The sequence below is a fragment of the Xiphias gladius genome, chromosome 24, assembly GCF_016859285.1.
Source record: "Xiphias gladius isolate SHS-SW01 ecotype Sanya breed wild chromosome 24, ASM1685928v1, whole genome shotgun sequence".
Classification (NCBI taxonomy): Eukaryota; Metazoa; Chordata; class Actinopteri; order Istiophoriformes; family Xiphiidae; genus Xiphias; species Xiphias gladius.
This window is the reverse complement of record NC_053423.1, coordinates 2,948,774-2,973,903: the sequence shown is the minus strand read 5'-3', so window position 1 is coordinate 2,973,903 and position 25,130 is coordinate 2,948,774. Positions and strand designations below refer to the sequence as shown.

The 25,130-nt window shown below is 38.4% G+C and overlaps 1 protein-coding gene across 2 annotated transcripts in view; it reads left to right on the top strand.

The window, feature by feature from the left end:
- Window positions 1–25,130, top strand: part of LOC120786804 (septin-7) — a 49,486-nt gene that overhangs the window by 883 nt on the left and 23,473 nt on the right. For both annotated transcript variants that reach the window (XM_040122479.1, XM_040122478.1), the window contains exons 2-4: window positions 822–823; window positions 12,757–12,859; window positions 20,923–21,029. In XM_040122479.1, coding sequence (XP_039978413.1) covers window positions 822–823; window positions 12,757–12,859; window positions 20,923–21,029 — 212 coding nt within the window. The remainder of the gene's footprint in view (window positions 1–821; window positions 824–12,756; window positions 12,860–20,922; window positions 21,030–25,130) is intronic.

Here is a 25,130-nt window from a genome sequence, read left to right as displayed (position 1 = left end):
TTCCTGTGTTTTTGTCATGAGTGAGTAGCTACGTAGTTAAGCCTGCTCATTACAAGAGAAGTGTAAACGTTCTGCTGTAGCAGAGTGTGAGGGAGAACGAGTTACATAGGTCAGCGTTATCTTCCCAGGTGGTGAAACAGGACAGCCCGCAATACTGAAAGCAGTAAATTTGTCAGCTAAGTCTCACGACCTCGCTTTAACCGCGCAAGCGCAACGACAAGCGGCAGCTCCTGGGTGCGCGGACTGTGTGTGAGACTGCGTCCTCAAGCGCACCTGCCGTTTTGGTCCGTGTAGGTGCAGCAGCGCAAAGTGCAAAAAGGCTGGCTGAAGTGGAAATATAAATCGGAGGGCGTGGTGATTTAATAAATTCACTCTTTGTGATCACATAACTGGTCTCGCTCTGAAACAGCTGCGCCAATCACAGTGACGCCTTGATAGCGCAACAAGTGGAAAGAGGCTTCTACAGGAAATCATGTTGATGTTTGGATGGTGCAGAGTGGCACAACCTGAACACAGCATCTCAAATCCACAGGCTGCAGCCAGGTACTCCTCCAGGCAGCGGCACATGGAGAGGGGTTTATTTAACTTGCACAATGAATATAGAACTAAATTATGAAAAATATTGATTAGGCCATTTATATGACCACATCAATCCGATGCTATTTCAGTTTCATTTCTATTCTACTTGTGCTATAAATGCCCACATTATATCATGAAATGTGACACAACAGCATTTGCACCTTAATTTATTTCAAAAACTACACGCGAAATGCTACATTTGCTAAAAAGAAAGTTAGAAAGGAGGCAATGACACAAATGAGCTGTTATAATCCGACATCTTCCACTTAACCGAATAAACAGAATACTGAGTCATTCCGGACCTGTGTGGTGTGCGTAGTATTGTATGGGGTTACATTACAGCAGTCTGGTGTCATTTGCATGTGATTTAATAAAGGCAAACACAGTTGAGAGCTGTACTTATTGGCACTGTGCTCTGATGCGGCACCTCACAAAGCAGATGGGGCAGATTTATCACCAAATGTGTCCTTCTACCTTCAGATTGCTGAAAACATTTAATGAACTGAATGTGAAGCTCTTCATGTACATTCAGTTGTCTGTTTATTAGGTACACCTAGTTAAAAGTAATGCAGTTTAATACAACAGTCCTGTAATAAATCCTACCTTCATGAAGGTTATAATGTTCAGTTTTTGCTTAAACTAGGACTGATATTGCCACGGATTTCCCCAATCAATTCAGTTACAATTCCCAAGGTCCCAATTCGATTAGATTTTTGATTTGATTCAATATAAATTCGATTAGGGATATTTCAGATACAGTACAAATTTTGCTTGGCTATGAAAGAGATTCTCTCAGAATTAATGCAGTAAATCGTACAAGGAACCCTCTAACCTGGCGCATTATTAAAAATAATAATGTTTACATTAAGAATTGACCCCAAAGCAGTTACATTAATGTACTTTTTGTTTAACATGACCAAAATAGTGAGAAGTAATTGTCAGGTACAAATCCATTGCTTTGGATGTCCAGCTTTCACAAGTTAGGGTGACTATCTGCCGAATTAAGTGAAGTTGTGACGCTAGGTTTAACATCTACATACAGGTTTGAGGTTGCCACTGAAATGTTTGCGTGTTGGTAAAACGTAGCTTGATTCTAGTATATTAATGAGGCTTTGGAAGCCATCATTTTCAACAATTCTGTTTGGGTGTATATCCTTTGCATAGGAAAGTTGCAACATACTCCGTTGTTATTTGGGCATGCCGAGAATTGGATGATAATGCCCTCTCCAGTGAGGGTTGTTTTGGATCAGATGTTTTTGCAAGATTGCGTATACATCTGAGTGATATTTTGTCAAATGGTTTTGGATATTTGTGGTGTTTCACCGTATTTCACCTCCATTTTACACATCTTACGTATGACTTTGCTTTTGTCCAGCTCTTCACTGTTTTCATAGTTTTTAAATCTGAAACGCAACTAGATATCTGCATTTAGGCGTGGTGGTGCCTTCAGCTGAGCAGCCCCCGCCACTGTTTTTTTTTTTTTGTCTCTCCGTGGCAAGATCTCATGTGGGAAGGCTGGCCACTTGAGACTAATTGGGTCTCAAGGGAAAGCATCACACATCCATGGGATACGGCCATAGACAGTAAAAGTCATACATTAAAAGATCAATCTTGACATTTTATGAATCAACATTGGATAAATCAGATGATCAGTTTAAATCAGAAAATAATTTTTCTTTTTTTTTTTATAACCAGCCTTTGCTGAAACCTGTGTCAAAGAGATGTTGATTCAACTGTCTGATCATTCTGTAGGCTGCAGTTTGTGGTGCTGATGAACTGTATTGCATTATACAAAGAGTTGAGTCTGCTGTTTAGCCTACCCTCATTGAGTTGAAAGGGGTGGACAAAGGATGTGGCTCAGGAGGTAGAGCGGGTCGTCCACTGGTTCGATCCCCAGCTCCTCCAGTCCGCATGGCGAAGTGTTCTTGTCCAAGATACTGAATACTGTATCATACTGTATCGTGTGTGTGTGTGTGTGTGTGTGTGTGTGTGTGTGTGTGTGGAAAGCACAGTATGTATAGAAAAAGTATGCTGTATGAATGTGTGTGTGAATGGGTGAATGTGACAGTAGCGTAAAGCACTTTGAGTGGTTGAAAAGACTAGAAAAGCGATATATAAGTGCAGTCCATTTACCATTTACCTATCAGCATAATGCAATGCTGTTCAAAAGCCCCACAAACTGCAGCCTCCAAAATGATCATACAGTTGAATCAACAACTTCTTTAAGAGTTTCAACAAAAACTGAACACTAAAACCTTGCTGAGTGGAGGATGTATTGCAGGACTCTTGTATTAGACTCCATTAGTTTTAGATAGGTGTTCCTACTAATAAACTGACAACTGAGTGTGGTGTAAAGCAGCTGTGGATAACAGATACTGTGAGAATCACTCATACTAATTTATAGATAAATTCAGAATGATTTAAAGATGTTCCTGCTTTAAACACAATAAACATGATTTTTTTAATGCTGAGTTATGTGCCTGTACTTGCTGGGAGTGATTAGTTAAACTGGTTTAGTTACTTTTTAAGCATTATTAAATCATTCGTCGTTTTTGCTCCATATATTTAATTTGCTCTTGTTGATAAAATCCCCAAATTGGTGCCTCGTGTTGTGGGTGATTGACAGACTGATATATTGTGACATGTTTTGGTGTTGTATACCTGGTGTCGCATGCCTGGTATTCAAACTTAAGCCCACTACATTTTGGCTTGTAATATTCAAATCTAATTGGAAGTGGTGTCTCCATATTAAAGTCACAGTCTTTGCAGTCTACCTTGTCATCCAGAAGAGAAGAATAACTCTATAGTCTTGTGGGGCTTTGGGATATGAATTATACAAATTTGATTCTATATAATGAGTAATTCAACCTCTAAGGCTATCATGGGAATAAAATTGGTGGTATCTTGCAACCAGAGCCAAGTGACATATTGTCTGTGCTGTTTGCCTAGTGGCAATGACATAGCACAGATGGGCAGGTCAGGCATTTAACCAGACTGACAGAGTGTCAGATGGCATGGCAGTCAAATACCAGGGGAAAGACCATGATGACCAAGCACAGTTTGTTCAGGTGTTTCAGTGTAGTAGAATAGAGTAGGCCAGTCAGTTCTCAGGGCATAAATGTGGGATACATTTTTGTCTCTTTATATGCAGTAAGTGGCTTGTACATAGCCTGTCTCAGGCTGATAAGTCTGCACTCACACCGCAGGCCTAAATTAAACTATTGTTATCTTTGCAGTGATGTTATAAAGACACATGTACAGAATAGCAAAGATATACAAACTGCCATAAACAGTTTGCCTTATCATAGGCCAAGAAAAGTTATAAAAGAAATCAAGATCAACAGAATTTGAAATTTTTCATGAGTCGATGTGTATGTCATACACAAATACACCTACTCCACTGATACAATCAAAATGTACCTGAATGCACACAGTCACGGAATTTAGGCAATTGTTTTAGTGTGGGCTCAGTAGTGCTGTAGTATGTGAGATGCTGAGAAACATCTGTTTATGTGACAAGTGCACTGCACTGCATTTGGTACATAGCAAATGTGACAGGAACATGAACAGTGTAGGGTTGCCATTGAGTTGAATTTTCATTAAATTGTAATGTTTTGATCATCATGATTCAAGACCAAGGTATAAAACTGCCTATTATTTAATAGTTTTCATATTGTCTCTTTAACAGATACAACTTTTCACAGACATTTACTGATGGTGTGCCATTATTGTTCTAGTACCATATGCCATATTTTTATGGGTATGCCACTTTGGCTAATGGTATGTCACAGCTGTTTGACATTAAAGGGGGTACATTAAAACAGGATGTCACTGTGGCTTCATTGGCAGATACTGCTTCTGACATTAAATGAATAAAATGACAAGGGGCTGACATGTAGCCACAGCTAGCCCCACTAGCATATTCTACTTTATGGCCTAAGCTAATAGTTTTACATAGTACCTGCCAGTGAAAAATGGCACCTGTCAAGCAATGTGCTGCTTTTTATGTGCCAAACAGCAATGACATACCATAAATCATCAGTTGCACATGTCAGAAGAATTGCCATATGCCAAAGGACAGTGGTATCTGACCAGAGAACATAAGTGACATGCCGTTTCCACGTGCCATGTGCAAGTCAAAAGCAGTGACCTGTAACTCGTCAAAGTTGCATGTCAACAGTATGCCTGTGAAAATTGGTATCTAGCATTGGAACAGGAGTGACAAGCCGTTTAGTTGCACACAGGGACCTGATGATAATCATCAGTAGAATAAGCCAATAAGAATCAGTATGTCAGTAAGATATTTGCATGTTTTATTGATTTCAGAAAAGCTTTCGAATCCATTTAGGAGTGGGACTCTATTACACACTTCTACAATGTTGTATAGGGGCAAAATACATATAAATATGTGGACAATAGGTATGCTGTTAAAATTCGAGAGAAAAAAACTGAATTCTTCACCCAGACAAGAGGTGTTCATCAAGGATGCAATTTAAGTCGGACTTTATTTAATGTGTATATAAATGAACTTGCTGTTCAGTTTGATCAGTGTGCTGCTCTTTGCTTTTCCCCCCTAGATGGAAAGGGGAAGTCTCTGTTTTATGCTTTTGACCTTGTCCTACCATGTCCTACTCAACAAGGACTACAGCAAAAGCTGGACATAGTAGGAAAATACTTCCAGAACCGGGCCCTGGCAGAAATTATGAAAATGTCAGGAAAACAAATACCAATTCACCATAAATAATCAAATCATTGAGTTTTAACATGGCAGTGAATGCACTGAAGGAAAAAGCTCTAAAACCTCTAAATCCAAATAAAATCTGTCTTAAATATATTTGATATTGATATTCTGCTTGTTTTGCTATATGGTAAATAAGTATGGGGTCCACTCAGTCATTAGGTATATACCCGTTGGGATAAACACCCAACAGAATCTCTACATGCAGAACTCAGCAGATACATTTTACATGTACAATGGAAAAATGCCAACATACCTGTCGAGCAGAACTGGGCAAATACCCACTGATAATGAACATTCAAAAGAGAGCATTCACATTTTTTAAGCACCTTAAATTCACCCCCGCAGACCCAAGAGCTGAGCCAGAAAAGAGTCCCCTCTGTCAAACGGTGCTGAGACCAGTGTGACAACAACATTGCTTACCAAAAACAAATCAGAGTAAACCAAATTATAACACAACGTAAACAAACCTATTTGCAACACTGGAAAGAAGAAACTTAAAGCCAAAGTAGATTAGAATGTTCTCTGTCCCTAAACAGAGATTATGAATTGGTAGAATATCTCTTAACTGTCAGAGATAGAGAGCAGAGGCAGATCCTAACCATGTGTAGGCTCAGTGACCACAAACTGGCAGATGAACAAGGAAGACACAAAAAATCATGGCAACCAAAAGACAACAGAACATATGGTCACAGGTGAGGTTGAGACAGAGATGCACTTCATCTGAAAATGTTTAGTGAAATAGGAAATACGGAACATTGACTATATGCATATCTTGCATATGCCACAATATGAGGAAGTATGAATAACCTAGACACACACACAAACACACACACACACACACACACACACACAAATGCATATAACATATAAAATATGTGTATATATGTCGATCTTGGTGTTGTTTTTATTATTCTTTTTTTCTGTTCTTGTGTACTTGGATTATATTTTGATGCTTTAGCAACATTGTTTTTGAAACTCTAATGCCAATAAAGCACAATCGAATTCGAAAATATCTGTACAGTATATTTGTGGTATTTTCCAGTGGAACATGAGTGACATGTCATTTATTAGTGCCATAAGGCAGTGGAATAGCAGCAGCACGTCAATAATCAACAGTGACATACTACTCAGATTCAGGCATAGGTTACTAAAACAAGTAGCATGCCATCAGCCACTTTCTGATCTTTGCACTGCTGCAGATAATGCTGTGTTATGGACTCAATAAAACTATAGTATGTGAGATGCTCTGTTCATGTGATGAAACTGCACTGCACATGTGATGACAGAATGCATGTTGCATGCAGGGTGCAATGTTACCATGAAATACCATGCTGAAAATTATCTGTAGGAGTGATTGAAGATTGCACGGCCAATATGACAGAAACATGCAGAGTGCAAGGTTGTAATAGAGTTTAATATTCATTAAATGGGAACATTTTAAGTAACATGTTTAAAGATGTAAAATGCATATTATTGAATATTTTTCCCATAAATTAAGGTCATTATAATCGAGTGGCATTGAACTGAATTTACGCATGAACATCACTTTACTCATCATGAAGTGTAGTATTCCACCTTCGAGAACAGTTGTATAATGTCATCTGTAGCTCTGAAAGGAGTCTTATCAACTCTGACAAAAAAAACCTTGACTAAATTTTAGGGTTCATCTTAGCTCAGGCTTCGGAGACTACAGATTTATAATAGAGAAAATGCTTGAAATCGCTTCAATACCCCTATAATTTTGTAATCGAAAAAAAAGTGGTACAGTGCAAAAATATCAAAGCTTAAACTTGCCAAAGAAATTTTGTAGGAATTTGCTGCTAACTCTCCATCTCTTCTTATTTCTATGCAGGGTTTTCCCTACCATTATAAGATTTAGGCACAGCGCCACAGTATTTTTGCGCAACGCCTAAATGAAATGAACAGGAAAAAAAACTGCTAAGAGTTCTCTACCGCTCCTGAGAGAAAGGATACCGTATTTGCCCTGATATAAGACGATACAATTTTTTTTTTTTTTTCTGAAAAAGCGGGGGTTGAATGAGAGACTACTGGTGTAACTGCGGTCTTTTTCCATGTTTCATTATTGGTTGCTTCAAGGATTAATGTTGTTGGCTAATGAGTGTTTTTGAGTCCGTCTATAATGAGTCGGAGTTACCAGCCTTAAAAGTGTTTGGTTAGTCCAAATGAACCTGCAGGAGCTTCTGAAAGCTGGTATAACATGTTCTGCTACCACTGAGGAAATAAATTCATGACAAGTGAAAACAAGTTCTTAGCGTCTCCCAACATCTTTACTAGGGCTTTAGTTTCCTGGTTGATTGGTTGGTCGAAATGTAAGGAGAAAAGCGCTACATCAATAGTCTTCTAGGATTAATCCATTATTTTCTGCGGCAGGAGGGACAGACTACCTGTGAAAACGGTGTTTTGAAAACACCGCCGTTCTCACAAAATTGTGAAAGACATAGCGCTCACTTCATAAGTGAGCATATTTGTTTCACTCTTCTTCTTACTAATGTCTGTGAAAAATAACAGCCAGGATTGTGTTTTTATAAATATAGTAATGATAATGGTCCATAATGATGTGAAAATGCATATTTTCACAATGCTCAATGTCAAGAAGCCCCCCTAAAAACCTAGGGAAAACCTAGCCTATGTGAGGGGAAGAATCTAATTTAGGACATTTTTAGGTGCAGCGGGAAAGTCGTATCAACAGAGCCGTCTGGAAGAATAACGGTGTGGGATGATGCGTGAAATGTCTGCGCTGTCCTAAGGTCGTGGGAAGGGATTTGTCAGAAAGCAATGGTATCCTCACTGTTGTTAAATTCATACTCTTTGCTCAGGGCCCTGCTTCTGGGTTGGTTGAATCTCCTTGCAACCCCAGCTTCCTGGAGACTCCCCCTATTGTTTCCGGTAGTTTAACAAACAGCAAAGTACAACATGCATTTTTCTACCTGTTTCAGGTCACATTGCTTTCCTGCAGTGATTTCATTTGTTAGTGACACTGTCTTGAAGCTTAAGAACAACACTAAGATGTTGATTCTCTTTCAGAGAATGGGACATGTTCCACTTTTGAGTGCTGCTTTAAAACAAGCCATACCCTCCTTTCGGTTGACACATCTCAATATGTCAGGAATTAGTAAAACATCTTTTTTGCTTAATTTTACATTGACTTTGTTTAGTGCAACTTTATTTACCACAGTCAAGTTCTCTCAGTTCTTGTTTCTGTGAAGACAAAGTAGAACCAAATAGACTCAATAGTAAGACAATTTGGCTGCCTGTACCTGAAACTTGATGCATAATTGGGACCAAATTCAGCAAGTTATTTTCTGGAGCAATTTGTGTGCATGCGTCATTACAGTTGGCAGAGAAGTTACAACCTTTATCAGTGTATGTGACACTTCTCCTGTTGGTGATTGCACCATACCCACAATGAGCCAGAATATAGCAGCAATACTACTGCTGATGCTTTTTATGAAATGTATGTGGAACCAATCTTTTCACTTAAATGTCCTGTCATTAGTGTCTTTGTGTATTATGTGTGTCCCTTCACATTGGAGATGAAGTTGCCGTATGTTTCCAGCCGTTTGCACATTGATTCAAGCTGTATGTTTGATTGCTCTGCTGTTGGTCAACTGTCTCCAGTACAGGAAGCAGTGGGGAGAGTGACAGGGATGTAAGCCAGTAGGCTGATAGTCTATCAGAAATGTGTGTATATGTGTATATATTTACAGTCGGTCCAGTGTGATGAGTGTAGGATGCATCATGTTAAGCAATTAAATTAACTGGTGACAGCTCCAACTCTAAACATAAAAGAAATAACTCCTCAATGATACATGCACCTAGTGTACTTTACCTGGTAGACCTGTTAGCCTAAATGAAATATAAATAAACATAAAAAGCTTGTATTTACAGCATATTAAACGATTTTAATCTACTTATTTTATACTGAAATGATGATAACAGACCCAGAGCCGACCAGCGTGCACCTGACCATATTCATATGATTGCTGAAAATAGAACTATATCAGCTGTTGATCCAAGCTGACGCAGCATCCTAACACAGACAAGTTAGCCTGCCGTTTTTAGATGATCAGCCATTTTGGTTGTTGAGCTATGATATGCAAACTGCTATTTGCAGATTTCACAGTCGACTTTATTGTCATCTGTTTTAACAAAAAGCAGCCATACCAACGACTTCTTTGACATGATGTCAATGAGTTTGGAGCCAAATGCGTAAAAATTTTGTAAGTGTTCATAACCTTTAAATAAGTTAAATAAGTTACATTTATCAGTATCCATTAGGTTGGGTGGGTTCAAATTTGAAAAAATGGGGTAACCTATCCCTCCCACTGCCTTAGTAAATAATGGATTAATCCTGGAAGACTATTGATGTAGCGATTTTTGTCCTTACGAAAATAACACAGGGCAATTTTCCGACCAATGATAATATGGTCAGATGAGAGCATATCGACCAACCAATTGACCAGTTGACCGGGACACTGCAACCCTAAATTGGAGACAGTTTAGTACTGTGACTACTCTCCCTAGAAATTGGGCACCTAGTGTAGATGACTCCAAAGGTACATACACAGAATGATCAGTGAGGTAAACTGGAATCTCAGAGTAACAGCTAAAGGCTTGAAGGAATTATTGGAGCTGATTAACATCCCTGTTGGTGTGTCTACCCTGTGCATGATTGCATGAAGCATGGTGTCCATGGCAGGACACCACAGTGGATGTTGCTGTTCCCTAAAAAAAATCCATCACTGCACTGAAGTTTGCCATTGATCACCTTCAAACGTCACAATGCTACTGTGAAAATGGTTTGGTGAATGATGAAATTAAGGTTGAATTGTTTGAGAAGAACATGCAGCACTGCGTATGGTGTAAAAGCTAAAAAGGGATGAATGAATTCATCATTGAGGGGATAAATGAATTCCCAAGATTATGGAGGTACCTTACAGGGTAATATCAAGGTGGCTGTCTGCCAGCTGCAACACAGTAGAAGTTTGGTGATACAGCAGAACAATGACCCTAATCATTGAAATAACAGAATGACTTCGAACAAAGAAAATCAGCCTATTTGGAGTTTTAACCCAAATAAAGATGCAATGGAATGACCTCAGAGAGCTGTTCACACCAGACACCCTAAGAAAATGGCTGAACATAAAGCAGTTCTGTGAGGAGGAATGGTCCAAAATTCCTCCTGAATATTGTGCAGGTCTGGTCCACAGCTACTGGAAGTGGTTGTTTGAGGTTATTGCTGCCAAAGGAAGTTGGCCAGTTATAAAATCCAAGGGTCTACTTAACAGCACTGGGAATGTTAAATGTGTGTGCCCCATAAAGTCACGAAAGATTATAATTTTTTGAGTGTTATTGACTCAAGCACATTGTGTTTGTCTATACTTCTGACTTAGATGAAGATAAGATCACATTTCATAAACAATGAATGCAGAAAACCAGGTCATTAGAGGGGTTCATATACAGTACTTTTTCTTGCAACTGTATATCCACACTAGGAAAAAAACAAACAAACATTCCTTTTCCTGACACTGCAGCAACAACATGACTGATATGAGATTTTCAAAGCCAATACCAGTATTTGATACTTAAAAAAATGTCTGTGAAATGTATTGGCAAATGTTTGGTTTTTGACAGAAACAGATAACATAAAATTGCTTATATTTTGTAAGACATATCTTTGGCGGTTCTGTTCTGCAGTTTCTTGTTACTTTTAACCCAACATGTGTGTTGTCACAGAGGTGATCAGTAAACTACTATTTGCTGATAATATTGATGTGCTGTTTTGAATACTCAGCACAAAGGTAATGTACAATAGTAAGACTTAGCAGTGAGTCACTGTCTTCTGCTTAGCTGAATATGAGAGATCTTGATGGTATTTTTCCTTTAGGGTTGGGTATCATTTGAAGTTATTCTATACTAGTGCAAATATAATAGCTGAGTTTGGGTACAGGCACCAAAATGACTGTCCTTATAGGATTATTAAATTTAATTTATTTACCAGATAAAGCCAAAGTTTATTTAAATCAAGAACTATGATAAAGAAATACATTATAAATCTGATCAGACATTTGATGCCAGCTACTTGACAGTTTTTGTTACCGGTGATGTTTGATATTCTGACATTTGATAGTCCCAGTATTTACTACTCCCAGATAGTCCCGGTCTTCTGCAATGAACTGAAATGAAAATGACTGTCTAAAATATTGGTTTCCAGATTCTGCCTGTGTCCCATGAAATACAAGCAGTGATCCCTCATTGAGGATTGCAGTATGTCTTTGAGCTGTGAGCAGTTCAATCTGTGTACCCCCTCATATTATTTCAATTGAATAATTTTGAAGGCAACTGAGGAGATAAATCTTGCACAAGAACAGAGCAAATCCAGCACCGAGCAAATTCAGAAAAACACAGTATTATACAACAATGTTGTTAATGTAGAAAATAATGATTTAACATATCATCATTGCATGGCTGTTTCATGTCTGTTAAATGGCAAATAGAGATTTGTAAAAGACTGAAACCTGTTCTCCAGATTCATAGTAGATCTATTTTATATCTGCTGTTATTTGAAAAAAGTTATTCCAGTCTTTCCTAGATGTTTGCATTGTGCCCTACAGTAATTCCATGAGCTAGATTGATATTTTTTGTCTTTATGTATATTTCTCAAAGTATTCATTAGTATACCAGGAGGCAGTAAATCTGCCAACGGATAAGCAAAGCTAAAAAAGAATTCCTGTTGCATTTAAAGTATTGTTTTACTAATTATTTCTCTGGTTCCCTTCTCTCTGGCTTTGTTCCTGCCTCCTGGACCTCCCTATTCTGACTGCTACCCTCCTGTTTCACTATTTGTCATCCTGACAACCTGTCTGCTCTCCAACCCAGCTGTAAGTATTCTGCCTCTAGGCCGTATAGACTGAAGTAAAAAGGGCTCAGATAAAATAGCCTTTTCACCAAATGTTCATTTTGGCTTTTTTAAAAATATTTGGAATTGAGTCATATTGAATCGTTACAAACCTACAGCCTAAAAAGAAAAATAATTTGAATTTAGGCCTTTGAAATTATTAAAAGTTGATAAATACTAATATGAGATCTTGCATTTTTTAAATTAGGCAGCAGTAAAGCAGTATTTGTAAAGTATTATAACTAGCCTTTTTGCACTCTACATTCAATCAAAATTCTGTCTATTCTTAATTCGTGCTTAACAAATGCGCAATCAGATATTAGCTGTTTGTGCTTGCACAGTGTATTTATTCGGTTTTTGTGGCGCCAAATATTATTTTGTAGTCTTAAAAGACTTAAGTGCTTTCTGAAATCTGAGCTAGCAAATGGTACAATGTGCCACAATCTGTGCTCATTTTCCACTACAGTTGTGTTGCCAATGGAGAAAAGTATCAGCTATGTTTATTTTTGGTTCACAGCAACAGAAGAACCTGGAGGGCTATGTGGGCTTTGCAAATCTTCCCAACCAAGTTTACAGAAAATCAGTGAAGAGAGGTTTTGAGTTCACACTCATGGTTGTGGGTGAGTAATTCTTTTTTAGCTCCTTTTTACATCCCCGTTTCTCCTCAGTCTGTGCCACAATCATGCTTTCATCTGAGGATAACAAACACCATCGGGGTTACTGTTTCTCAGTTTGTTTGCCTATTCAAATGAGTAGGTTTTAATAGATATTGATACATCTACATACACAAATCTATGTCTGTGTTAGAATGTGTGGTGCATAGTAGCTTCTACTGTGCATGCTCATGTGTTGAAGATACATGAGCTTCACTGAAACTTTGTTGCTGGAAGCGCTAGCAGTTGGCTGTCCAAACACATTAGAGATAGTTTTAGTCGCGGAAGATAAGTTGCACATAAAACAAGACTCAGGGAAGCCATATGTAAAGCAAATGTGTGTGTTTGTACTTGTGTGTGTGGCTTGTGTCTCTTGGATTGTGTGGTGGGAGGAGGTTTCCTGTCATTCCATTAATGCAGCCAAAGTCAAAGCCTGAGCCGCTGATTTGAAGGGAAGCGCACCCAAAGAACCCTTCCTTTCTCTGCTGCACGTTGTCCAGGGCTACCTGGGCAGGAAGCTGCACTGAATGCTTGCACGATGTCACATCCTGTCCACTGAGTTTGTAACTTTCAGTGTCTACCTGCCTCCAGGGCTAAAGAGCCCATTTTCATGGCAATCAGAGCTCCCTCCTCCCTTCTGGCTGTGTTCATGTAGTCACGCCCTGGAGTTTCCCCCTCTGCGTGATCTCAGGAAAGAGGCTGTTATGTGGCAATTTTGTGTGCAGCATGTAATTAGAATAGCAGGGTAATTGGCAAAGTCAAACACTTGTCATGCTGGAGTAGATGAAATTCAGATCGTGTGTACTTTTCTTTAATAATTTTTTAGGGGTTGATGTGAGTGATATGAAACACATTTATGAACTGGGGAGAGGACCCACTGGGTATGGAATTTATGGGATATCATGGAATTTATCAGGGCTTGACACTTTCTTAATGGTTGAAAATTTTAGGAGTGCATAAAGAACTTTAGGGGCACAATAATAATAATTTATCAAATAAGTTTGTCCTCCCTAAAGGGATATGAGGAGACGTTTATAAGCAAAATTATTTCATTTAATTGAATACAAAAAGTACACAAGGTTTTTAATTATTTTTCTGTCAAACTGTATTTATGTAATAATTATGTAATGATTTATACTTTAAACTGCATAAACAGTTTGAACACTTCAATGATAAAATAGCTCCTCTTAGTTCTGAATGCCAAAAAAAGTGTGCTGTGGTGTCTTGAGGGCCCTTTGCTCCGACAAGTGGATCAAGTGATTTTTTTCAACGGACAACATTGGTTTAACGCAGTGATTGTGTCATTGTCATTGTTGCTGTGTTATCAACCTTTTTGTTTTGAATTGTGTTTGAAAATTGTGTCATGTCCAAAAACTTACGTGGCTAACTGTATACACTGTAAAAAAAAGTCCAGTTGCCTTTGCATAGCACTTACAGATTACCATGACCTGGATGACTGAGAATCTTCACAGACCTTTTCCTTAGTTGCTTTATCTGCATCTGGAATTACATTGTAACAATTTTCCTCACTATTATTCAGAAAGTTGACCTTTGTAAATTAAGTTAAGGAAAAAAAAATTTAGGCAGTTAACCCCATTGCAATCACACCACATTCTTACAAACATCATGGAATGGTAGCAGTACACACACTGATCCTCTCAAAAACCAGCAACTTTTTTCTATTTTTTTTTTTTATTTATTTAGTTAATATTTTACACTTTGGCTCTTCATTCTGTGTTGAATCTAATGCTGCTGAATCTTCATAAAATATTGACTCAGTGTTTTTGCACTTCATCACGTTATGGGAATAGCCTTTAAAATATTTTATTTTAAGTACATCAAGTACACTTTGGTACATTGGCATAGCCTGGATTCAGAGTATACATTATGTCAATCAGCCAAACACAACACCTTGGGACATCAATTTCCTCCATGATGATATGATAAATGATGAAATTAAAAAAAAAAAGAAATATGTAACTGGCTTCACTAAGAAATGTTAGGTACAAAAGATTCCATCAGTATTAGAAGATGTAACCTAACATCTTTACAAAATTCACAGGGAACCAAACACAAAGATGTCTCTGAACATAAGAAATAGTTTGAAAATGAAATGGCACTTACATTTAGTGTTTTTATAAAATGTCCATGTCCCGTCCTGTCAATGTTTAATTTTTCCTGGCATGTTAACTGGAAGGGAACTCTGCACTTATCAAATAAAGACTGAGACAAATTAAGTCATCAGACAAATTTCATTAAATTACCCCTGCTTGAATTTCATTTTTCATCAACTTAAAAAGAAATTGGAGTTGAATTTAGTCACAATTATAAGTTGTAGTTATTACCAATGTTACTATGTCAGCAAAACTCATTAGAATTATGTTTTCAGTTGAAAAAGTTTAACTAAATCGCTATATTTGAATTTTTATCCTGTGACATTGCATTTAATTACGCAATAGTAAAAAGTACCCTGAATTACTTTTTAGAGTACACAATATGGGTTAAAGTATGTTTTAGTGTTAGTGTGGAAGTAGTGGGGGGACAACTATTGTTAGTGGACAAGTGAAAGTGGGTCAGACCCATTTGTTGGTCAAAGTCAATATTTGGCAGTGATTTACACATTGGCAGGAACTGACCTTGATGTTGGCCATTGCAGCCAGAGCTCATTGTATCTGGTCCTGGTTGACAGAGAGTTGAATGTTCTCGGTTGTGTCCCTTTTGGAAAAATGCCCTCATGTAAGTAAGAAGGGCTTTCAGGAGTAAAATGGATGGCTCTGCCAAAAGATATATGTGTTACACATATGTCATTCCCCAGACTTGTTAAACTTTTACTGTCTCCTGCCCCTTTTAAAAGGAAAGTCCCATTCATAAACACAGAGAACTGAAGAGAAGATGACTGCTTTCATACGATAATGCTGAACACAACATTTCCCTTTCATAACTGAAAAGACCACTTTTCATTTCACTTGCACATTATTAGCCCAGTGTCTGGGAAGCCCTGTCAAATGACTAAAACTAATGCAGGCTCCCTCCTGGCTCCCTCCCGTAAGTCAAACTTTACCTGCTTCCCCTCTACCAGCCTCTTCCATACAGTGGGAAGTGCCTTTGAATAAACCCCCATGGTTTACACAGCTGCTAGAAATTTCCTTTAAAGGAAGTGTGTTGGCTGCATAGGAAGCCAGCGGGCCTTGCCTTGGCAGGCCGGCTCAGTGAGAGTGGCCTCTTCTGGTGCTGCGACTGGGATGCCTGGCTGTAATGACACTAAATGGTTTCTTTATACATTCCTAGTTGAAATTATTTGCACCCCTGAATTTTAAGTACAGAATTTAGAATATCAAAGATAAATGCAAATTAACCAATTTTGTATAATCAGAATATTTAATAAAATGTCCCAAGTAAGTGACAACAAAAACAAAAAAAATGCTTTCATATAGTGAAATAACCTGAATTAACCAATGAATGATGGTTTTGCTGCATAAAAGGGACTGATTGTTTCCAGTTTCTTTTTCACAATGGTGAAGACAGGAGAGCTGTCTGAGAGCATCAGAAACTCTATCATCAAAAAACATAGAAATTCCAAAGGCTACAAGGCAATCGCCAAAGAACTTAAAATCCCTGTTACATTTTGTAATGTTATCAATGTTTTACAGTCATGAAAGTGTTAAGACACTTCCAGGACATGGTGCTAAGAAGAAACTCAATGAGAGAAGTTTGCAAGGTTGATGCAGATTGTGGAAAAAACACCACACAAGACATGTAAAGTTCTCCAGGCTGACCTGGAGCAATCTGAAGAGTTGGTTTCAGTTGGTACCACATGCCGCACACTAAACCAAGAAGGGCTCCATGGCCAAGGAGGACACCACTATTAAAAGAGGCACAAAAAGACAAGGCTAATGTTTGCAAAAACTTTCTTAGATAAGCAACAGTCTTTCTAGGATAATGTTCTATGAAAGATAAAACCAAAATAAAGCTTGTTGGGAACGCATCAGTTTGTTTATAGGCGACAAAATGAAGCCCATAAGGAAAAGAACACCCTACCTACAGTAAACATGGTGGAAATTCTATCTTACTGTGGGGCTGCTTTGCTGCCTCTGGCACTGCAGGTATTGAATATATCAAAGAAATTATTAAATCAGAAGATTGCTAAGGCATTTTAGAGCGAAATGTGTTATGCAGTGTCAGATAACTAGGTTTGAGGTAAAGGTCTTGGGTCTTTCAGCAGGACAATGACCTAAAGCACACATCCAGCAGCACAAAAGACTGTTTTAAACTGGCCAGCAATGAGTCCTGACCTAAATCCCATTGAAAATCTTTGGAGAGAGCTGAAATCTGCCATTGCAAAAAGGACTCCTGCAAACTTAAAAGAGCTTGAACACATAGTAATGGAAGAGTGGCAGAAACTACCAGCAGACAGGTGTAAGAAGCTTCTAGATGACAAGAAACCTTAGAGGCTGTCATTGTTATTTTTTTTAATTTCTGCAACCAAAATATTAGTGATTATAATAATTTTGTCTGGGGGTACATTTGTGTTTGTATTATTTTACTACTATACCATTTTTTTTTAGTTTTTTTTTATTTCCATAGTTCAGTATCCTTGGACATTTTATTAAAATATTTTGATTATACAAAATCAGTTACTTTGCCTTTATTAAAGATATTCTACATTCTGTACTTAAAATTCAGGGATGCCAATAACTTCAACCAGGAATGTATATTCAGGTTAAATTAACTGGCATGGAAAGTTAAGTGAAACTTAAATGACAATACTGGATGACTGATTCTCTGGGTTTTGATCCACTTATTGTTATGAAAGGGTGTAAGACTAGTTAAAGCCTTAACACTGTTTGAAACTGACTTTCAGATTTGTGAAAACTTTATTTTATTTTTAAAAGTAAAAAGTACCAACTTCACTGCGATTTCTTCAGTCAGAGAACAATAGACCAGGTCTAGATCAAAGACCCGGTTGCAAATACAATAAAGTTTCACAAATCTGAAATTGTGTTTTAAATTTTACTGCTGAATTGGAACCTTTGAATGTGTTAGTCTGCATTATTTGCATTTTTAGAGATCAGGGTACTATACACTGATTAGCCACAACATTAAAATCGGTAACTAGTTTTAATGTTATGTTATTCACAAGTAGCCAGAGTTTGAGAAATGTTACTGAAATGGAGATAATACAGTCAAACATATATGGTTCACACAATTTAGTTCACCTGTTGTGGGTAAAGGGTCACATTTCAGTCAAAGCCGATTATCATCTCATCAGGTCTCGACAGCTAATGTCAGTTGTATTATATAAGGGTTAGACTAGACTAGGTCCTAGACTTGGATCTGGATCAGTATCGCACTGTGTGAGTCTTTAGTCCTGCTTTTCTTGTCAGGTATTAGCTGCCTTAATTCAAGCTGACATTTTTATCATATACATTTCACCCATGGTTTGCACAGAACCACATCTTCCCCCTGATAACCATCAGCCTTTAGTGAGTAAGAGTTCTCCATTCCTTTTCAACCTTGAAAAAATGTTTACAGTGGTTGTTTCAATGTTTCATCACAGACCAGTTACAATCGCTGAAACATTTCTTTTGAGATTTCAAGATAAATATGGTTCTGCCTGCTTAGGAAAATATTTATGACTCAGAGTTTATTGAGTGAAGGATCCTTTTGTATGATGTTTTCTTCATTGCGCCATCCGCCCCTCATGGAGAATTGAATGGCTAAGTTGTTGGCAGCAGTGGCCCGTTTTGGCCCTGGCCACTTGGAAAGGTCAGGAGCAGCTCTTTGGCTGCAGTGCCAGAGTGGCGTATGACTGGCTCTTCTCTCACACTGAAGCTTTTGTTCAGCAGCTTCATGTTGCCCACCACTCACAACTGTCTTAACAGGCACACTGCTGATGGTATTGGATTACCAGTGCCAGGCCCCACTGGTTCTTGCAGTGTTTATTTTTTAACAAAATCCAAAAAGAACCAGAACTTTTGCTTTATAATGACTAAAGTGATTAATTGATTATCAAAATTGTACCAGATCAATTTTTTGTCAATTGATTTATTAAAGGTTTAGCTTTACCAAAAATAAAGAGCAAAAGTATGGATGTATTTACTGCTCTAACATTAGCTACTAACATTAGCATGCCTGGCTAACTATCTGACTACCTTTAGTAGCTAACTAACGCTAGCTCGCTAACACTAGTATTACTTCAAAAGCCAAGAGTTAGCACATAATTATTTAACTGCATTATTATTGGGATTACGGATGACGTTCATGCTGGCCCAGCATGGTACTATATCAGAGTTTAGGGTGGCATTTGCAGTTCTGTACTGCTCTGTATTGGGTTTAGGGACGTTTATCCAAATTTAATTTCCCAAACTCATTGGTTCATCCAAATCCTCATAGTCTTTTCTCTTAGAGACTCAAGTGAAATTAATTTTAAAAAAATATATTTTGTTTAGTCTACAAGATAACCTTAGTGCTTTCTACCATGCAGTGTAACGCTGGCAGCAAGCTTCATAAACCATTAGCTGGGTTAAATGCAGTGTATAATAATGGAGGTGACTAGCCTTGTCTGAAATAAAGACCACCTCCACTAACATCAGAAGACTTTATTACAGTTTTATGAAATGAAGCTTCAAGGGAAACTAACAGTGATGCTACATCACACAGAAAAGGCCACGTACCTTAGGAGTGAGCCAACTGTTTAGTCTGTAGTCCAACTGATGCTGGATTTCTGAGGCCAATACTGATATTGATATATGGGAGATTTAAAAAATATGATAATGATATATCAGCTAGTAGTAGATTTTTTGTAATCACATTGTACGGTATGTTCACTTTGTATTACTTAATCAGAGCAGCATTTCAGTGTTGGGGAAAAAACAAAACAAAAGTCTAATTGGAGGGTTGGGTATCTTCTGAAACCTATACTGGTGCGATGTGATACAGTTTGATACAATACCAAAACAATACTTTTTTCAATACCTTACATTGAGAAATACAAAGTTTTTAAAAGCCTGTTTTTCATCTAACAAAAGTAGCCTGTCAAATGTTGTCTGAACAAAAGTAACCATGTAAGAGCTTTGCCTAAATAAAATACAGTATAAAACTGGCAAAATTATGATTAAATCAGACACTATCTGATAAAAGAATACGCAAGCAACATTCTGAATCTGGGCAGATGTTCCGTGCTCACTTTTTAGTACTTGACAGTTTTCCATACTTTACAGAAACAGTTAAGTCAGTACACACTATTGAAATTTCATTCCCAGCCCAGAGGTTGTATTTTGTTGTTGAAAGGACCAGTTAAAGTGTTGTCTTGGTTTCCCTAAACAACATTGTTGTACAGTTGTGTTTAGCAGAGTCCCTGTCTTAGGAATCTTTGCAGTGTAGCTGATGAGAAAAATGTTATTGTAACTGATAGGAATAAGAAAACAAGACCCAGGTAAAAAAAAAAAACTTTCCCTTCAAGGCAATAAATGATCCATCAGCAAAGGATGGTATAGTTCTTTTAACCCCAAATGCACTGTATCTCACATTGTCAAAGTCTATATTATAATCAAGATTGGTCCTGCATAAGAAGATTAGATTCTGTGCTTTTGATGACTGTTTTCCCTCCTTTGTTATAGTGAGACTTCATGATGACTGGTGGTTTAAAATCTTCCTTCCTCTCCTCCCTCCCTATGATTCTCTGATTAGATTCCTGAAATGCAGACAAGAAAAGAATTTGGGAGGATAGAACTTCCACCCTGTCTGTCTCTTCATTTGTCTCATGTTAACGCTTGCCTTTAAAAAAAAAAAAAAAAACGGGTTAAAGGGACCCATTTCCTGTACTGAAAAAAGTTTTGAATCTCAAACATGTAAAGAATGTCAAACAGCAGAAGACTGCATTAGTAATGGAGTTGATAACCATCTGGAAATTGTGTCATGTTGCGCCTCAGTCTGGCTTGAAAAAGAGGATTAAAAAACAAGTATAGAGTGAAATGCATCTCTTGAGTTCACTCCCACGCACTCATTCTGGCCTTGTCTTTGACTTTCAGGGGAATCTGGGCTGGGGAAGTCGACGCTGATCAACTCACTCTTTCTGACAGACCTGTACTCCCCTGAATACCCAGGTCCTTCGCATAGAATAAAAAAAACTGTACAGGTAATTTTTTTTTTTTTTTTTTTTTTAAATTTCCTTTCTTCTCTTCATGTGTCAACACTGTAGTAATCAAACCCATTGAAAAACTGGTACTTTTCTGTGTTCATTGTGCATTTACCCTCTCTGTTGGTTTGAATCAACTACTCATTTTTTAAAATCTCATAAAGAGCCAAATGTTTCTGTTAATTGAAACATGACAGGTTATCTTCACCCAGATGACACTGGCCAGTTAAAGTTTCAGAGCCTGAGGCTGTTTCAACACAGGTGTGCCCTATCCTTTTTTTCTCTCAGTATTACAGCTATCAACGGAATAGTTGCTGTGTGAGATCTTGTTTTGTGAGGATGCTCCTCCTTGCTGTTGCCACCCAGTGAAACTGGTTCATCTGCTTCAACAAAGAGAGAGTTTGTTTGCCAAGGGCAAAATGTGTTATCATTTCAAATTAGGCAATGTAATGGATTGTTGTTAGGTTTTACAGTTGTCACACTTCCCTATGTTCACTTGGTTTTTAAATGTTTGACTGTTTAGGAAAGTAAAATATACAACATTACTCAAGTAAATAAAGATGTAAATAAAGATTTATTTATAGTCTTAAATAAATCTTTTTACTCAAAATCCATCCCAAAATAGGACTGAGGTATTCCTGTTATTTTGTTTATGCCATAATGATTTACAACTTTGTGTTTGGAAAGGCCCTGAAAACCTAATTTCTCAGTCAGCTTCTATGAGTGATGTGGTCCAACATGAATACAAACTTTCTGCCAGTGTTAGAACAGATTTGGTTATTTTACAACAGAGATTTTTGTACATACTTACAATAAGTAAGGATGTTTGTTCCTAACATTAACTTTGATTGCTGCATATTTGGTAATAAATAATGTTAGATTGAACACTTAAGAATTGAGGTTTCCTGGGGCTTTACACTGTGGAAACCTAAAGTTAAAGGCAAAACATTTTCTGCAACAGTGCTTTTCTTTATTTATCTTGCTGTGTATGACCAAAAACAAGAGACAATATGTTTTTAAAACTCAGCTCATATTATAAAATGGTATTTCATCTAGCTTTGTCTGATTGTCTGTCAGCTTGTTTAAACAAAAGCAACAGCCAATCATATTCCTAACTCTGTCTTTGTCTTGATTAACAGGCAAAGACTTTGTGATAAAAAATGATTTTATAAAATAAAATCGTCATAGACATTTGGTCATGCTGTTGTGAAATAATAACAGACTTTGAAAAAAACACAATCTGAAATAAAATAACCTGAAATTAACTCTGGTTACTGTAAAAGGAAGCTGGATTAATTAACATTTCATAATCATGTGCAGAATTTTAAAAATTGAATTTAACCATTTCATGGTCATATAATTTTTAAATATTTTTATATTTATATTTTTAACCCTATTGGGTTAAAATATTGGCTTGATATTGAGCCGGAGTATATAATGAAAGCTGAAAATCACTCTTACTGATATGTAAAACAAATTGTATGACCGAAAACTAGATGGCTATTGTTCAGCCTATTATTTATAGCGTATGTGTATGACTGTGTGTATATGTGTGTTTGTATATATGTGTGTTTGTGTTTGTGTGTGTGTGTGTACGTGTGTATATGTGTGTGTGTGTGTGTGTGTATGTGTATATGTGTGTGTGTGTGTGTGTGTGTATGTGTATATGTGTGTGTGTGGGTATGTGTATATATGTGCGTGTGTATATGTGTGTATATATGTGTGTATGTGTGTATATGTGTGTGTGTTTATATCTGTATATGTATGTGTACACTCACTGAGCACTTTATTAGGAACACCATACTAATACTGGGTAGGGCCTCCCTTTGCTCTCAAAACAGCTTCAGTGGCATGAATTCCACAATATGTTGGAATCATTCCTTTGAGATTCTGGTCCATGTTGACATTAATGCATCACATCATTTATGCAGATTTATCACCTGCACATTCATGCTGCCAACCTCCCGTTGTACTACATCTCAAAGGTGGTTTATTGGATTCAGATCTGGTGACTGGGGAAGCTGCTGCAATTCACTGAACTCATTGCCATGTTCATGAAACCAGTTTGAGACGACTTTTGCATTGTGAAATGGTGCATTATCATGCTGGTAGTACCCATTAAAGGATGGTAAACTGATCATAAATGGATGCACATGGTCAGCAACAACAATCAGACAGGCTGTGGCATTGAAACCATGACTGATTGGTATTAAGGGGCCCAAAGTTTGCCAAGAAAGCATTCCCCACACCATTACACCCCCACCACCACCACCCTGGACTGTTATCACAAGGCAGGTTGGGTCCAGGTATTCATGTTGTTGACACCAAATTTCAACCCTAACATCTGCGTGCCTCAGCAGAAATCCATATTCATCAGACCAGGCTATCATTTTTCCAGCCCTCGTGTCCAGTTTTGATGAGCCTCTGCCCACTGCAACCTCAGATTTCGGTCCATCCGCCTCAAGGTTGGACATGTTGTGAATTCTGAGATGCTTTTCTGCTCACCTCAGTTGTAAAGAGTGGTTATCTGAGGTAGAGTATGCCTGTCTGTCAGCTCCAACTCATAGTTTACTGAAAACCCAGATTCCATGTCCCCAACTTCCAAACAGGATGTGGGCAAAGTTCTTTCAGAGGTGGGAGTTAAAGACCACACAGACGGGGGCCTCCACCAGACGTTCTCAGTTCACCCTCACTACACGTTCGGATTTTCCGGGTCTGTCCGGCCTCCCCTCCCGCCATCTGATCCAACTCACCACCAGGTGGTGATCAGTTGAGAGCTCTTCTCTCTTCAACCAACTGTCCAAGACATACAGCCGCAGATAAGATGATAGACCACAAAGTCGATCACTGACCTTAGGCCTAAGGTGTCCTGGTACCAAGTACGCTTATGAACAACCTAATGCTTGAACATGGTGTTTGTTATGGCCAATCCATGGCTAGCACAGAAATCCAAACACCAGTCGGGTACCGATCAGGCTGGGCGTTCCTCCCAGTCAACCCCCTCCAGGTTTCTCCATTGTTGCCCATGTGAGCATTGAAGTCCCCTAGGAGAACTATAGAATCTCCAGGTGGTGCCCTTTCCAAGACCCCACCCACAGTAAGTCGCATAAGCACAAACAACGGTCAGAGCCTTCCTCTTAGCGACTTTCAGTTGCACTGAGGCGACCCTCTCGCTCGCCAGGGTGAGTATCCCCATACCTTCCCGCCGTCTCTCATCCTAGGCAAAGGTGGAAAAGGATATAGCCCAGCCCCTCTCCAGGAGTTTGGTTCCACAGCCAGTGCTATGCGTGGAGGTGAGTCCAAGTATATCTAGTTGGTACCACTCCTCCTTCTGCATCAACTCCGCCCCCCCAGAGAGGTCACATTCCACATCCCTAGAGCTAGTCTGCGACGCCAGGGATGGCATGCCCAGGCCCCCGACTCAGCCTGCTGCACGGCTCACAATGCACCCCAACGTACCATGCCTACCCCTGCAGGTACTGAGCTTACAGTGTGCCAACAATCATACCATGGTCAAAGTTACTGATATCACATTTTTTTTCCCCATTCTGATGTTTGATGTGAACATTAACTGAAGCTCCTGATCTGTATCTACATGATTTTAATTATTGCACTGCTGCCAAATGGTTCCCAACAATATGCAAGTTATGGAAATCAAGTTAGTGCTAACGTGAGACTCAGAAGCAAGCCACTCCACTCCTCCCATCCCGCTCTCTTCCTGTTCCTTAACGCTCCGCCCAGCCTTTCACCTACATCCTTGTCATTTTCGCTGTCTTAGCTAATTCAGGAATCGGGAGCTCTCTAGACTGTGAGTCAGTCATAGCCACATCTTCCAGCAGCTAATACTAGCTTGAAGCCTTGGTGCGAGAGGAGTAGTAGACCAGAAGCACGTTCACGTATTGACAGCTGAGAGGTCCACCCAAGACATCTGCCATCTGTGATTGGTTTGAAGGGCAAGGCTCTCGCAAAAACTTTAAAAGGGAATATCTCTGCACTGCTGTCAGGCTGTTCAATGAGTATGGGTGACAGAAGCCTTTGACAGCACCTCTCCACATTAAGATATGTTTTGGAGCATGTTTCAACTAAAAAGTATTAGAAAAA